Below are 17,220 nucleotides of genomic sequence, written 5' to 3' on the forward strand. Positions count from 1 at the left end.
AGTGTGACCTTTGTGAAAATTCTGTGACCTTTGAGGGAAAAAGTTTTCCTACATGATTAAATAAAGTATTTATTGTATCATTGTGTGGAAGAAATGTTATTGTGGTTTCTTTATATGGTAAACATGAATAAATTGTGTTTCTAAACTCATTTGCTCCATAATTTTTATATTTTGACATGACTTCAAATTTATGGAAAAGCTACAAGAATGACAGATACCTTCATACTGAATTCCCCAAAGTGTTATCACTTTACTACATTGACTTGCTCTTTCCCTTTCTCACATTAGACGGAGGCATACGTGGATGGGTAACTGGTTGTAGACACCTAATTATTTCTGAAGTGTTGAAGAGTGAGTGCAGTACGATGTCTTTCTATTCCTAAATGCATCTGTGCCTATCTCCTAAGAAAAATGAATTCTCTTTCATAACCTCAGTGTATTTTTCTAAATCAGGAAATTAATATTGATAAATTTTTATTATATAATTATCATTTGGGGAAAAATTTAAGTTCATACATTGCATTCTATTTTCATATCTATTTAGTCACGCTTAATCTTGAATGGTTCTTCAGCCTTCCTTTGCATTCCACACACTGGTATATTTGAAAAGTTTCATGTGTATGTGACGTTGAATGCCCTTCAGGTTGGGTGCCGTATATTTCCTTATGGGTGGGTCTGGGTTGTGCACCTTTGGCAGCAACACCACAGAAGTGAGGCTGAGTTCTCAGTATGTCACACCAGGAGGCACAGGCTGTCACCTACTCCCACTGCTGGTGATGTTTGCTAAGTTTCTCCACTGCCGGTGGACGCCGCTGAGTAAGCATCGTTGAAGTCTTCTGCCCTGAAGTCGTCATGTCTAAGTCAGAGTCTCCCAGAGACCTGGAACAGCTACGAAAGCTCTTTATTGGAGGTTTGAGCTTTGAAACAACAGATGAGAGTCTGAGGAGCCATTTTGAGCAATGGGGAACGCTCACAGACTGTGTGGTGATGAGAGATCCAAATACCAAGCGCTCCAGGGGCTTTGGGTTTGTCACATACGCCACCGTGGAGGAGGTGGATGCAGCCATGAATGCTAGGCCACACAAGGTGGATGGAAGAGTTGTGGAACCAAAGAGGGCTGTCTCAAGAGAAGATTCTCAAAGACCTGGTGCACACTTAACTGTGAAAAAGATTTTTGTCGGTGGTATTAAAGAAGACGCTGAGGAACATCACCTAAGAGATTATTTTGAACAATTTGGGAAAATTGAAGTGATTGAAATCATGACTGACCGAGGCAGTGGCAAAAAGAGAGGCTTTGCTTTTGTAACCTTTGATGACCATGACTCTGTAGACAAGACTGTCACTCAGAAATACCATATTGTAAATGGCCACAACTGTGAAGTGAGGAAAGCCCTATCTAAGCAAGAGATGGCTAGTGCTTCATCCAGCCAAAGAGGTCGAAGTGGTTCTGGAAACTTCGGAGGTGGTCGTGGAGGTGGTTTTGGTGGGAATGACAACTTTGGTCATGGAGGAAACTTCAGTGGTCGAGGTGGCTTTGGTGGTAGCCATGGTGGTGGTGGATATGGTGGCAGTGGGGATGCCTATAATGGATTTGGTAATGATGGAAGTAATTTTGGAGGTGGCGGAAGCTACAATGATTTTGGCAATTACAACAATCACTCTTCAAATTTTGGACCCATTAAAGGAGGAAACTTTGGAGGCAGAAGCTCTGGCCATTATGGTGGTGGAGGCCAATACTTTGCCAAACCACGAAACCAAGGTGGCTGTGGCGGTTCCAGCAGCAGCAGTAGCTATGGCAGTGGCAGAAGGTTTTAATTACTACCAGGAAACAAAGCTTAGCAGGAGAGGAGAGCCAGAGAAGTGACAGGGAAGCTACAGGTTACAACAGATTTGTGAACTCAGCCAAGCACAGTGGTGGCAGGGCCTAGCTGCTACAAAGAAGACATGTTTTAGACAATACTCATGTGAATGGGCAAAAAACTCGAGGACTGTATTTGTGACTAATTGTATAACAGGTTATTTTAGTTTCTGCTCTGTGGAAAGTGTAAAGCATTCCAACAAAGGGTTTTTAATGTAGTTTTTCTTCCCCTTTTTTCTTTTTTTTGCACCCATGCTGTTGATTGCTAAATGTAATAGTCTGATCATGACGCTGAATAAATGTGTCTTTAAAAAAAAAAAAGTTTCTCCATGAAGTCTCCTCCTTTTTAACCATTTGTAGTAACACACATTTTGTGGGATGGTGCTTTTCAGCTATAACTATCATGGTAATCCTCAAGTTTTCACCCGCTAGTTTTGCCATTTATTTATGCTTCTAGCCCAAATCAACTTTTACCATGGATATGAAATAACAATTTTTTGAAATATCCATCATTCTTTCTAATTTTATCAGTTGATTTTCTGTTTAAGAAAAGGTTTTCATTTCCCCTCGTTTAGTCTGCTCAGGCTGCCATATTATACTTTCACAGACTGGGTGCTTAAATGACAGAAATTTCTTTTCTCACAGTTCTGGAGTCTAGACACCCAAGTGTATCTGGATTAGTGGATCCCACCCCCTCTCCATGGACATTAGTGTGTTTTCCAATTCCTGGCTATTTCACGACGGGTCCCAGAGGTAACAGTGAGGCCCAGGGCAGTTTTGTTCGTCCAGGCCACCACTCTGATCTCAGATGAGCGGCCCTATGTCCCCTCCCCATCCGTGTGTGTGTGTGTGTGTGTGTGTGTGTATAGAAGGGGGTTCACACGGGAGGGCCTGCCCTGAGCTAGAACAGGTGAGAAATCTGGTGATCAGGTCATGTTCACACCCCAGGTTAAGGCTGGCCAGCAGATGTGGTGTATGGGTGGTGTCCTCTGCCCGAGGTTTATCCCGAGCCCTGGAAGTGAATCTCATTCTCCTGGGGTGAGGCCTGTGCAGATGCAGGGCTGGTCCTGATCAGAAAGCAGAAGGTGCAATGGGCAGAGCAGCAGCGACCAGGGCCAGGCCCAGATTGAGGCCTGTGGACAGGCTGCCAGTCACTGTCATTGCAGAACTCAAGCCAGGTTGTAAAGGAAGGAAAGCTGAATGATGGGGACCCTCACTGCTTCTCTCTCAGAGAGGGGAAGGTGAACCACAGCAGGCCCAAAGTAAATGCGCTCACTTTGGAGTCTGGAAAACCAGAGCCTATGTATGGCGGAAGAAAGACACCATCCCTGAAGCAGCTCAGGATTCTGGACGCGGGTCTGGAGCGCTGTGTAGATGGTAAACACTCTGGGACAGATGACCAGGAGTCTGAGGAGGCAGAGCCCAAGGGTGAGAAGGTTGGGGAGACGGGGTGATGTGGGAGGTGGAGGTACAGGTGAATTTATGGGAATGGTCCTGCAGAGGGCACCCACAGGTCTGGCCAGGAGCAGAGACCAGCCCCAGAAAACCCACCTGCTGGACTGCCTATGGGGAGGACATCCTGGGGTTGGTCCTGGGCTGTGGCTGAGTTCTGTGTTTGGGGGGCACAGGGAAATATGGGCATGTGCCTGATGTATTCTCCTCTTCTAACTCTAGCACCAGGACAAGAGGTTGAACTAGCTCGTCTGTTAACACCTGTCCTATGGCCCAATGAGCCTTATGCAGGGGCAGAACTGAGGGGCAGGCTGATGCAGACCTGGAGTGTTGGCCACCTCCAGAGGTCATGCCACCTCTGTCAGCTGCTCCAGCTGAAGGTCTGGAGCCTGGACCAGCCTGTGTATCTCCTCCTGAGCTGCCTGAGGCCCCACCACCACTCCCTGAAGAGCCCTCCCTCGAACCTGACCCGGAGCCATGCAGAGAGGAGGAAAATGCACCAGGGCCAGTTCTAGAGCAGCTTGCTGTTCACCCAGCTCTCTGACTCTCACCAGAATTTGTTGTATCTCTGCCCTTTGACCTTTTCTCAGTTGTTCTGTTATCCCTTTATTTTCGTCACAGAATGGTTTCTTTAAGCAAAAAATAAAAGGTATTGCTTTATTTTAAATTGTGCCGTTCCTGAGCATGAGGTCCATTCACGATGCTGTACAATGGACAGCACTATTTAGTTGCCCAATGATCCCTCCCCCCAAAGAAACCCTGCACCCAAAATACTCAACTCCCACTCCTCCCAACCCTGGTAGTGCCTCATGTGCTTTCTGTCTCTGCTCCTTTTCCTATTCAAGGCGTCTCCTATAAATGGGAAGTTCCGAAGGTGCCTTTTTGTGCTGCTCACATACTTTGGTTGGTTTGTATCTAAAATAGCATTTTGGTTATTTGAAAGAAAAAGCCCAGATGGATTAGAGATCAGATGTAAACAAAGAAAAAAACCCTTTAGTAAGTGTGTGTGTCATCTCGGGGTAGAGACTGTTGTGCTAAGTGTGATCATGGACCGGAATTCAGTCAGGACTATTCCAAAAATTCAAGAAGAGGGAAGACTCCCACACTCATTTCATGAGGCTAGCATTGTCCTAATTGTAAAACCGGATAAATTATAGACCAATATCGCTGATGAACATAGATGCTAAAATCCTCAACAAAATATTAGCAAACTGAATCCAGCAATACATTAAAAAGATCATACACCACAATCAGGTGAAATTTATTGTGAGGATGCAAGGTTGGTATAATATCTAAATCAATAAACATGGTAAACCACATAAAATGAAGGGAAAAAATCATGTGATCTTATCAACAGAGGCAGAAAAAGCATCCATTTATGATAAAATCTAACACCCATTTGTGATAAAAACTCTCAGAAAGTGGGAATAAAGGGAACAAAACTCAACATAGTGAAAGTCATATATGACAACCCCACAGTCAATATCTTACTCACTGTGGAAAAACTAAAAGCATTTCTCTTAAGTTTGGGAACAAGATAGAGGTGTTTGTCTTACCACTGTTATTCAACATAGTACTGAAAACCCTAGTCACAGCAATCAGACAAGAAGAAATAAAAGGCTCCCAAAATGGAGTGCAAGAAGTAAAACTGTCATTATTTGCAGATGACATGATACTGTATATATAGAGAACCCTAAAGATTCTACAAAAAATCTCCTAGAACTGATATATGAATTCAGTAAAGTAGCAGGACACAAAATACATATCCAGAAATCAGTTGCATTTTTACACACCAATAATGAACTATCAGAAAGGAAAACTAAGAAAACAACCTCATTTACAATAGCATAAAGAAAAACAACTTAGGAATAAATTCACCAATATGTAGAAGACCTGTACTCAGAAAATTATGAGACATTAAAGAACAAATAAATGGAAGCATATACTTGTTAATAGATAGAATTAATATCATTAATACTATCTATTAATACTACCCAAAGTAATCTATAGATTTAATGCAATTACTATCAAGATATCATTGGCATATTTCATAGAACTAGAGTTGCTAATATTTTGTCAACAATTTTTGCATGTGTATTATTCAGTGCTGTAGAACAAATCACCAAAAGCTTAAAACAGCACATAATATCTCACAATTTCTGTGGGTCAGGAGTCTTAAGCATAGGTCTCACAGGCTGCTAGTCACGTGATGGACGTGCTGTATTTCATCTGAAAGCTCAATTAAGGAAGCATCTGCTTTGACGCTCTTCAAGTTGTTGACAGGATTCATTTCCTTGCAGCTGGACAACTGAGGGCCCTGGCTCCTTGCTGGCTGTTGTCTGTAGGCTGTGTCCAGTTCTCTGAGGGCACCCTTAGTTTCTTACCATGTATGTCTCCCAACGTGGCCACTTTTTCAGAGCCAGCGAGGGAACAGCTCTAAGACTGTGTCAGCTGGCAAGATGTATTATATAAATGTAATGTAATCATGGCAGTGACATCCATCTTTTTGCCATGTTCCGTTGGTTAGAAGCAAGTCAGAGTTTCCACCCACACCCAGAGAGGAGGGGGTTATACAAGAGCATAAATACAAGAAGGTGTGGGTTTGTTACAGAATCTATATTCTTGAGATATTAGTCTGTAATATTCTTGTCTTATAAGGACTTCCTTGTGTTTCATTGTTGAAGTTATGCAGACCATTTATGAAATGCTTTTTATTTCTTACTTTCAACTGACTTTTCAGAAACAAATACCAGGTTGAATTGTTGATGGGAATACCTAGGCTCTTATTAGAGAATATGTGACTAAAAATAAAGATAAAAACAAACTATATCTTTGAGAACAACATTGCTACTTTTATTTTTAACTTAGGGGGGAGTCCAGAGTGGTAACCTAAAAAGCACTAATCATAATTCATAATCAAGAGCTCTCATTTATATTCATGTTTTGTCATTCATCCTTCACAGTATCCCTAGCTTATTTTTAGGAATATAGAAGAATTAAATTTAGATCATTTAAGTGTATATGATGCATTTCTTTCAGCTTCTGTACAGTGACTCATTGATCTGGATCCATAAATTAACAGCTTGGGGACAGTAAGTTATGCATTATTAGTGGCCAGTAGACAGTTGAGTCTAACCGCATAGTTCTTGCCCATTAAATAATTTTTAAAAGTTTTTCTTTTTAAACTCTCAGGTCTATAATGAGGTCAAATGAGCCACATATGAGCCACCAAATTCATGTTAGACCCTTGTGTTCAGAAGAAAGCCTTGCTTCTTAGCCCAAGGCAAAGATTGGACACTGGACGTTCTTTGTGTAACTGAAAAGTAATTTAATCTAAAGACATGCTCGAAGTCAGGTAGAGGAATGGGACTTGTAGCTCTAGAGTCTGTCAGGCCAGAGTTTAAACTGTGACACTGCCTCTTGCTAGTTTTATGACTTTAGGAAAATTATTTAGTAACTCTAAGCCTTCTTTCCTCAGCTGTAAAATCAGTGCAATAGTAGCATCTACTTCAGAGTTGTTGTGGGAATTACATGAGGTAATTCATGCATGATGCTCAACAGAGGTTTTGACACTTAATAAGCACTTAACAAACACTAGATATTATAATTATGACCATTATGACCATTACTGCTACTCTTACTATTATTGTAAAGGAGAAAGAGTGTCAACTTTGGAATCAGACAGACCTGGCACCACCATTTATGGCCACGTGACCTTGTGCATGTTAGTTGACTTCGCTGGACATCAGTGTCCTCATTTCCAAAATGAGAAATATGACAAGTACTTTCTGGGACTGTCATCTAGCACAGTGCCTGTTGCACTCTAAGCACTTTTAAAAGGTGTGTTTTCTTCTCCATCTTTTCTTCGTTACTCTCTGAGATGCTTCTTGTTACCTAAAGATCAAATGCTAGTTAAGATATAGGCCAGGTCACTGTTATAAGAGACCTTGAAATAACAAAATTTATCCCCTTTCATGTAAGGCCTAATATGTAGCTTAATGTCCAGGGTGTGGTCTCTTTCCATGCTGTTGCTCTGCCCTCCTCTATGTTACAGCTTCTGGGAAAGGGACAGAAGGAAAGGGGTCATCGGGCTTCCTCTTTAGGGAAAACTTTCCAGAAGTCATGTGCCTCAATTCTGCTCATACCCTATTGGCTGGAACCTAGTTATCTGGCTACACCTAGCTGCTAAGAAAGGAGGTGTTATCTTTGGCTGGGCATGATGGTGGAACGATAGGTGAGGCTATCAGGCTCTGCCAAGATATATTTCCAGTCTAAACCTACGTGAGGAAATGAGATTGAGAGACACAATTTTCCTCTAAAGTGGTAGAGGTGTGATCCCTGGGTAATGAGAATAGAAAAAAAGCTGTGTTCAGTTGTTGAAAAGACAGACACTGGTATGCTTGCATAACTGGACTTATATTTTGGGTATTAACAGGGCTAGACATGAGAGTGTCTGCTTTTGTTTCTCGTTTCTTTCCTGTATTGCAACCCATGCTTGCTGAGGATGATCAAGTTACTTGTTATCTACAGCTTTCATTAAGCACAGAGAAAAACAATCCTTCTTCTGCTCTCCTGCCCCAGAGTCAATGACTTGATCAACAGGTAGTTACTGAGCTTCTAGAATCCATTCATTTATTCATGCATGTATTTATTCACTGTCTCATTTTGCCAGAAATTACTTTCCCCCAATTAGATTCTTGTTTGATGCACTCAGCTGACAGTCTTATGGGAACTCCCCTGTAGGTAACTAACATCTTTTCTCTTGCTGTTTTTTAGTTTCTCTCTTTATCTTTTTTAAAGTATATTTAATTGATTATGCTGTTACAGTTGTCATAATATTTTTCTCTTTGTCCTTATCCATTTGGTACCTCCCTTCCCTCCAGCAACCCGTGCCCCTTTAGTTCATATCCATGGGTCCTGAACGTAAGTTCTTTGGCTTCACCCTTTCCTCTACTATCGTAACATCCCCATGTCTATTTTGTTCCTACTAATTATGCTTCTTGATCCCTGAACCATTTCCCCCTTTCTCCCTCTTCCCCCTCCAAATGTCCCCATGGCTATGATTCTTTTCTTGTTCTGGATTTTTTTTTTTTTTTGTTCTTTTTTTTTTGATTCAGTTGTTGATAGTTGTGAGTTTGCTGTCATTTTAATGTTCATAGTTTTGACCTTCTTCTTTTTCCTAAATAAGCCCCTTTAACATTTTGTATAATAAGGGCTTCATGATGATGAAATCCTTTAGCTTTTCCTTGTCTGGAAAGGACTTTATCTGCCCTTCCATTCTAAATATACCTTTGCTGGGTAGACCATTCTTGGCTGTAGGACCCTACTTTTCATCACAAGAATATTTCTTGTCAATCCCTTCTTGCTTGCAAAGTTTCTTTTGAGAAACCAGTTGATTGTCTAATGGGAACTCCTTTGTAGGTAACTCTCTGCTTTTCTCTTGCTGCTTTAAAAATTCTCTCTTTATCTTTAACCTTTGGTGTTTTAATTATGATTTGTATGATTATGGTCCTTTTCGGATCCAACTTGTTTGGGACTCTGTGCTTTCTGGACTTGTGTGTCTATTTCCTTCATCAAATTAGGGAAGTTTTCTTTCATTACTTTTCATATAAGTTTTCAATTTGTTGCTCTTCCTCTTCTCCTTCTGACACCCCTGTGATTCAGATATCGATACATTTAAAGTTGTCCTGGAGGCTCCTAATTCTCTCCTCATTAAAAAAAAAAAAATTCTCGTTTCTTCTTTCTCTTCTGGATAAATGTTTATTTCTTTGTTTTGTTCCAAACTGTTGACTTGAATCCCAGATTCCTATCCATCATTGTTGGTTCCCTATATATTTTTCTTTCTTTCACTTTGTATTAACTTTGCTTCTTCCTTTATTTTGTGGTTGTACTCAATCATTATCTGAGCATCCTGATCACCAATGTTTTGAACTCTGCACCTCATAGGTTGGTCATCTGCATTTTGTTTAGTTTTCTTGGTGGGGGATTTGTTCTATTCTTTCATCTGGGTCATATTTATTTGCCTCCTCAATTTGGCAGCCTCTCTGTGCTTGTGTCTATGTATTTTCTAGAGCTGCTTTGACTCCATGTTTTGGTAGTTTAGCCTAATGTAGTAGGTGTCCTGAAGGGTCTAGTGACACAGGCTCTCCTGTCACCCAAGCTGGATACTCAAGGTGCACCCTTTGTGTGGGCTGAGCACATTCTGCCTCTTGTAGTTGAGCCTGGGTTGATCTTGACAGATCAATGGGAGGGATTTACCCAGGCTATTAAGCTGCAAGGACTGGCTATGGCCAGTGACCACCAACCTCTGCGTCCATGAAGGGTCAATGTGCAGGGATAGGGTGGTGGTACTCCAACGTGGTCTATAGCTGTTCACTGGGCACGCTGGTCCTGGTGTTTCTTGGGTGGTGCAGGCCAAGGTCACCTCCTACTTGTTTTTTTTTTTAATACTGTGGTTCCTTCAGAGTCCCATCTTCTTTTCTTTTTTTTAATTAATTAATTTTTGTTTGTTTGTTTTTAAAAATTTTTTTAGAGAGAGGGGAAAGGAGAATGAGAGGGAGAGAAACATCACTGTGTGGTTGCCTCTCACTCGCGCCCCCAACTGGGGACCTGATGTGCAACCTAGTAATGTGCCCTCACTGGGAATTGAACCAGCGACACTTGGCTCACAGGATAATGCTCAATCCACTGAGCAACAGCAGCCAGACCCCCACTTGTTCTTTTTTACCAGGGGAAATCCGGCCTGAGCTATAAAGCAATCTGCAATTGCCACTACTTGTGCTGTACTTGGTGATTACCAGGCAAATCTAAGCTGTGAATCTAAACCGGCTACTGCTAGTGCCAGGTCTGGGGCTCACTGAGGCCAGCTGTTGCTTGTTTGAGAGGATTTAGGAAGTTGTGAAGCATGAGTCAAGACCAGCCATTCATATGGATAAGCAGCTTGGCCCATAAGTTGGGTGGAGTGGAGTCTCTTGGATCTCCAAGGTGAGTCTAATAGTGTTAGCCAGGTTGATGGAGTCTCAAATATTGCACTACCTTGCTGGTTCTGTGGGGGGAGGGTTTAGAAAAGAGACAATGGCCTCTGCTCACCTTGATGTCGTGCACTTTAGTTTTTCCCTATATACCAGTTTTGCCTTTCAAGCTGCTATGTCAGTGCTGGAGCTCAGAAGGGGTTAGTTGAGTAGGTAATTCTGTGTGTGGGTGTTTTAAGATGAACTGCTTGGGGCTCTAACAGTTTCTTCCCCAAATAGATCCTTGTTGGTTTTTTCAGCCAGAAGTTGTGGGGATTTATCTTCCTGGCACTGGAACCCTGGGCTGGGGGGGATGGAGTTATTGAGCAAAGCAGGGCTCATTCATGTGGCACCTTGGTGTTTGACCCAACATTCAGTGTTGAGAAAAACACGTCTTTATTTACAATATTCCATCCTTGGGGTCATGGGGCTAGGAGCACTTCTGCTCAGAGCCCTGTTCTCACCTGAGACCCACCACTTCCCTTGCTCCTCAAAAGGCTATAAACCAAAACCAAGCCCAATAGTTCCCCATTCCTTATCTGTCAGCTCTCTCCTTCAGGATCTGGGGTATGTTGTCTTCAGCCTCTGTATAATAGTCCAGGAAATCATGTCCCATGTTACACTGGGATCATGGTGAAATCCAGAAAAGGCACAAGTTCTAATAGGGTGTCCTTTCCATATTTCCTGAGTTCCAAGATTCCAGGTAGAGCCCAGATCTGCGAGGCAGAGTTTTTGGTGGCTTCAGAGTTAGGCAGAGCAGACTTGATCAAAACAGCAGCATGCCTGCTTTCTTACTAGCCTAGGCCACATGGCCAAATCATCCCTATGAACTGTATAGCTGCTTGCTGCTTCTTACATGGCAGCTATGACATGCTCCTACATCATGGCTGCTTCTCTCTCACCAGACCTCATGATGGATGGCGGGATGGGGGCCTTCTACATTCTTTCAAACTGTATGGCCCTCTTCTTTCACACCAGACCTAATGGCGGACAGTGCAGAAAGGCCCTTCTACATCCATGCAAACTGCATAACACCCCCCTCTTTTCACACCAGACCTCATGGCAGACAAGGGTGGGGCCATTTTACATCCTTTCAAACCACATGGCCCCCTTCCTCATGGCTCCTCCCTAATTTTAAATGCTGACCCTGAACCCCATACATCATTGTTATGAGAAGTATCAAGTCATATTATCTGCCCTTTTACCTGGGTGGCAGCACAGTTATTACCTAGCCATCAGCTTGCCTTAGGTATGCAAAATACTTTAAAAGCTATATTACCTCCTTTCTTCATCCCCAAAACCATGGGCTGTGGGGACTTTAGGGATCCCTCCCCCGCTGTGTTACATTGGGACTCCTCACTCCTTGGATATCCCATCTGCATTTTTATCCATCACACATCAGGAGAGACGAGCCTATTCTGCATCTGCATCCTCCTACCCATTTTGATGTGTTACGGGACAAACTCCCAGAAACTCCATTCTTCTCACCAATGAGGTAAGGAATTAAAGATCAGTGAGTCTTTTAGTGTGCAATCATGGTTTATTGGTGATCCATTCTCATGGAAGATAATGGGCCTAGCGAAGGTGGGGGTGGGGGAGAAAGGCAAGAGAAAGGGTGGCAAGAGTGGGGGTGGCAAGAACAAGAGAGTCAAGGGCAGGGGTAGTAAGAGCAAGGGCCAGGGAGGCATGTGGTCAGGTGGCCAGAGAGAGAAAAGAGAGTCCTTTGTTCTGAGGACTTGTATAGTTGGCCAGGATGAGGGTGAAGAAGTTACATATTAATTGACAGGTAAAGGGTGCGCCAGTTTTCAAGGATGGGGATGTAAATCCCAAAGGTATTAATAGGCTTCTTCCTTTAGGCCCTGTGGGCCCTTTCTGGCCTTTCAGGCCTTGGGATGAAAGCAGTTTCAGAGGCTTACTTTCTCAGATAATGGAAAATATAAATAGAATTTCAAGAACTGCTGAGTCAGTGGGTAGGACATATACCTGTCCTCCTCCTCCTCCCTGCCTTGGTTTGCTATCTCTCCTACCTACAAAATGGATGTGGTTTCTTTAATTCCATAGTTATCAGACTTCCATTCAACTCAATTTCTGACCGTTCAGGTTGGTTATATTTTATTTGTAATTTAAAAGAAAATGTTTTATTGGTTATGCTGTTACAGTAGTCCCAATTCTTTTCCCTCTGTTTCCCTCCACCCAGTGACCCCCCTGCCTCCAGTTGTCCCCCCCTTAGTCCATGCCCATTGGTTGTGCATATAGTTCTTCTCAACATCTTCCTATCTACTCCACTCCCTCCTACTATGCTTCTTAATTCCTGCATCACCTTTCTCCCTTTTCCCCCTTCACCCTCCCCACTGACCGCCCCCCAAAATGTTCTCCATACCTATAATTCTTTTTCCACTCTCGGTGCCTACTTAGTTTGCCTTTGTTTTGATTCCCTAGCTTCTGTTGTTGGTTGTTGTGATACAGTTTTCATTTTAATATTCATAGTTTTGATCCTCCTTCTTCTAAACAAGTTTCTTTAACATATCAAATAACAGTGGTTTGGATTTAATGAACTCCTTCAGTTTTACTTTGTCCTGGAAGCACTTTCTCTGCCCTTCTATTCTGAATGACAGCTTCACTGGATAGAGTAATCGTGGCTATAGGTTTTTGCTTCTCATTACTTTGAATATTTATTGCCAATCCCTTCTTGCCTGCAGAGCCTCCTTTGAGAAATCAGCTGATAGTCTAATTGGGACCCCTTTGTACATAATTCTTTTCTTCTCTCTTCCAGCTTTTAAGATTTTCTCTTTATCTTTATGTCAGGGCACCCTTGCTCTGAGAAATCACCCAGAGACCACTGTGGGATTAGGCAACTGGTTTTTGAGGGGAAAGGGGGGGAAGGGGGAAAGGGAAGGGCAGCTCCCGAACCAACTCAAGGGCCCATAGGAGCAAGGGGAATGGGGAATGGGGAATGGGGACTCCCAGTCCTCCTTGTGGGCCTGTAGGAGTCCCACCTGCACTTCTACAGGCAACTTTTTTATACTTGTCAACCACACATTTTGGTGAGGGTGAGTTTGCTTATCAACATATTAAGTAGATCATTTACATCTGATTGCTCCCCCCACCCCCCCCCCCCCGCCCCACCACCAGGTTAGTTAACATATCAGGCGAGGTTCATTACCATTTACCCTGGGAACAGTTTCAGTCCATCAACACGTCTTTTGGGAACTGCTAAGTCCATCAGCATATCTTTGGGAATGGCTAAGTCCAGGGCCAGGTTGATTAGCATATACCAAAAGTCCAGGTGTGCATTCTAGCTGCCTCCATCTTCTGACACTTTAATTTTTGACATTTTGATTATAACGTGTCTTGGTGTGGTTCTCCCTGGGTCCAGTTTTTCTGGAACTCTCTGCGCTTCCTGGACCTGTAAGTCTATTTCCTTCCCCAAGTTAGGGAAGTTCTGCTTCATTATTTTTTCACATAATTTTTCAGTTTCTAGGTTTTCTTCTTCACCTTCTGGCAACACTATAATTCGGATGTTTATTTGTTTATAGCTGTCCCAGAGGTTTCTGAGCCTCTCCTCATATTCCTCACTTTTGTTTCCTCTTTCTGCACTGGTTGACTGTTTGCTCCTTCCCTATGTTTCATTTTGTTGATTTGATCCCTGATTTTCCTTTCCTTACCACTTGTCTCATATGTGTTTTTGTTCGTTTCAGCATGACTAGCCTTCATTCCCTCCCAGTCTTGTTCAATATCTTTTGTTAATTCTGTAAGCTACCTTATGACTATAGCTCTGAACTGAGCCTCAGAAAGATTATCTATTTGTTCATCAGTTGATTCACATATTTGCTTTATGATCAGCTGCATGATTGGTATTTCAATCATGATTCCTGCCATCCTGACTGTTTTCGTTTATCTTTCCTTTGTGGTTGGGGCTGTCATACCTCCTACGCTATCAGGGCCGGAGCCCTGTGCACTCCTCACTACCAGGCAATCCTTCTCACCACACTGTGGTGCTTTGTGTGGGGGTGGGGGTCGAAGATGGATTCCTGCCGTCCTCTCTCCGCTGCGGGACCGGGAGCCTCCTCCTCCGTCCCCACACCCTCTGGGCCTCACAGTCCAAGGCAATGGGGGTCTGCCTTTCTCAGCGTTGGAATCACGAGATGACAGGTCTGGACTGCAGCCGGAGCTGCTCCCCTGGCTCTTCTTGCCTCCTCTTAAATATGGCTCTCTGTGCTAATTGCAGTCCCACCACCTGTCGCTGCAGCTGCCGCCAGATGCACTGCTTGATCTCTCCTCCCTGGCTTCACCCCTCCTACCCATCTGGATAAGCACCACTTGTTTATAACTTCATACGTTGGACTTCCATGTAGCTTTATTTTCTGGAACTTCTGGTTATTTCTGGTTTTGCGGTAGTTGTAGTCCTTCTTAGTTGTGGAAGGAGACAGAGTGTATCAGTCTAAGTCTCCATCTTGGCCAGAAGTCTTATTTGTAGTTTTGATGTGGTTGTACAATGAGGCAAGCTATGTTTACCTATGCCACCATGTTGGTCAGAAGTCTTTTGTTTTCTTATCCATTCAGTTGCCCTATGTCTTTTGGTTGGAGCATTTAAGACCCTTACATTTGGGAGTTGGAAGTGGGAGAATCCAGGAAGAAATTGGCAGCCATGGCTTCAGAGGTGGTATCGACAGCAGAGTACCCTGGGATGGGGGGGTGGGGGTGCGTCGGCAAGGCCGATCTGAAGATGGAGTCCTTTCCTGGCATCGGCAGTGAGGCCAGTACTGACACCCTCCCAGTCATGGCCACTGAAGCATCTGTGCCAGGCTGCTATTCCTCTCCTCAGGCTGATGAGCCTCTATTCCCATTGCCGCCACCAAGGGAGCTCACCTGCAGCCCTGAGGTGGCAGGGCAGGAGCTGCAGGCTGAGGAGAAGCTGCCTGCTTGGGTGGTGGAGCTGGTTGTAGCTACCCCTGAAGAAAGGCCTGACCTTCCACCTTCCCCAGCACCGCTGCCCAAGGAGCTGCAGCTCCTGAGAAGGGCCAGGAGCCACTGCTGTCCCAGTTTGCAACTCAGGTGCTCATGGCACCTACAGGTGGGGACTCTGCTATGTTGCAACTCATCCCAGGCTTGGAGGTGCAGGTCACGCTGGACCACGTCACTGAGGATGCGCTCATGCGTCATTCTGCTGAGGGGAGAAGCTCTTCCCCAGGGTTCTCATGGATCTGTCCAAAAGAGACCATGAAACATATGACAGGGCCCTTTTATTGGCCCTAGCTACCATGAGACCCAACACTTCCCTTGCTCCCCAAATGGTTATAAGCTAAAACCAAGCCCAATAGTTCTCCATTCCTTATCTGTCAGCTCTCTCTTTCAGCATCTGGGGTATGATGTTGTCAGCCTCCATATAACAGTCCAGAAAAGCATGGTGAAGTTCCAGAAAGGTACAAGTCCTGAAAGTGTCCTCTCCGCATGTTCCGAGTTCCAAGAGTCCAGAGAGATTCTGGGTCTGCAAGGCAGAGTCCTTGGTGGCTTCTGAGTCAGCTGGAGCAGGCACAATCAAAGCAGCCACATGTCTGCTTTCCCCCTCTTATCCAATTATCTTGCTAGCCTTGTACATGCTCAGTGTAAGGACTTCCTCATGCTGCCATCTTCCCCAGGGCAGTGGAGCAGGCCTTCAGTTACCTGGGCAATGTGGCTCTTCCCACAGGACCTGGTGCTGTGTTGTGATGGCCCCAGGTGTTTCCCATTTCCTCCGGCAGCCCCTCCTATTCTTCACCTTTATCCTGGTACCAATGGTTCAGACAGTCTATCGGTATTATATTTAGTTGTTCACTTTATGAAGAAGAGATATTTTTTTTCATTTATATTTTATTGATTCATGTACTATAGCTCAGTGAGTTGACTGGTAGTAGGGGGATTGACAAGAATGAGACGGGAATTGACAAGAATTAATAAGAATGGGTCTGGAGGAGAGGAATGTAAGTGGAATTCTAGAAATAGGTATTGAATGGGGTTTACAAATGCTTAACAGAGGGTAGAGGATTAGAGGAAAGAGAACAAGTGAGGTTTATCTTTCTGTGCTAAGTAGTGTAATGGTCATTACAATGTTTCTCTTCCTAACCTTTTATGAGGGTCGACTTTTCTGGTAATACAACTTTCCCTCTCTATAAGGCTAATAGTCCATGTAGCAGTTGTTGTTCCAGGGTGTTTATGGCTCCAGAATGTTTTGAGGTGAGTTTAGAAACAGGTTTAACAGCTTAGTAGCAGCTCTGGGAACTGAGGCACAAGATGTACATAAGCTGCCTCTTATCTTCCTTGATAACCTCTTGACTCTATTGTAAGTGACTCTCTTGGCAACACTTATTTCATTTTATTTCTCCATTATCACATCCATAGTTACAGGATGCTTCACCAATTCTACCCATTTTTAAAAAGATCTGTTTATTTGACTCTCAGGACCCCCTGCCCCGCTTTTTTTAGAGAGAGGGGGAGGAAAGGAGAAAAAGAGGGAGAGAAATGTTGATGTGAGAGAGAAATATCAATCAGTTGCCTCTCATAGGTGCCTCAGCTGAGGACTGAACTCACAATCTAGGCATGTGACCTGAACAGGAATCAAACCAGCAACCTTTCACTTTGCAGGAGGTTGCTGAACCAACTGAGCCACTCCAGTCAGGGCTTACTTTTTATTTTTATTTTTATAATTGACAACTGTTCCTTGAAGGGACCCTATTAGGTACCCACCACAGGCTTGATAAAAATAACCCCATGGGGATTTAGAGAATTTAATCTTTTATTTGATGTTGCTATCCAGGCATCTAGAGTGGTATCTATCAAACAGCAAGTTTTCAATAAATGTTTGTAGAATAAACGTATGTAGTGACAACTTTCTCTCCATTTGTGATCTTTATGTTAGTCTGT

General features: G+C 43.5%; 2 protein-coding genes across 3 annotated transcripts in view; both read left to right on the forward strand.

Moving 5' to 3' along the window:
- The first annotated feature begins 852 nt into the window (after positions 1-852).
- On the forward strand, positions 853-1,960 carry LOC150012809 (heterogeneous nuclear ribonucleoprotein A1-like). 2 transcript variants are annotated; one of them, XM_090275774.1, is made up of 2 exons: positions 853-1,532; positions 1,581-1,960. In XM_090275774.1, the coding sequence occupies exons 1-2, from the start codon at positions 853-855 to the stop codon at positions 1,813-1,815; spliced, it is 915 nt and encodes a 304-aa protein (XP_090131900.1). In that variant the 3' UTR covers positions 1,816-1,960. The 2 variants fall into 2 exon arrangements, with proteins under 2 accessions (XP_090131900.1, XP_090131899.1); XM_090275773.1 differs by having other exon boundaries at positions 853-1,960.
- A 1,143-nt stretch (positions 1,961-3,103) lies between these two features.
- LOC150012810 (uncharacterized) overlaps positions 3,104-17,220 on the forward strand; it is a 199,093-nt gene continuing 184,976 nt past the window's right edge. The window contains exon 1 of the mRNA XM_090275775.1: positions 3,104-3,286. Coding sequence (XP_090131901.1) covers positions 3,160-3,286 — 127 coding nt within the window. The 5' untranslated portion in view covers positions 3,104-3,159. The remainder of the gene's footprint in view (positions 3,287-17,220) is intronic.

This window comes from Furipterus horrens, unplaced genomic scaffold (genome assembly GCF_987537825.1).
Source record: "Furipterus horrens unplaced genomic scaffold, mFurHor1.1.pri manual_scaffold_4, whole genome shotgun sequence".
In the NCBI taxonomy this organism is placed as follows: domain Eukaryota; kingdom Metazoa; phylum Chordata; class Mammalia; order Chiroptera; family Furipteridae; genus Furipterus; species Furipterus horrens.

Coding starts and splice junctions, on each gene's coding strand:
- LOC150012809 (XM_090275773.1), top strand. CDS start 853: ATGTCTAAGTCAGAGTCTCCCAGAGACCTGGAACAGCTACGAAAGCTC.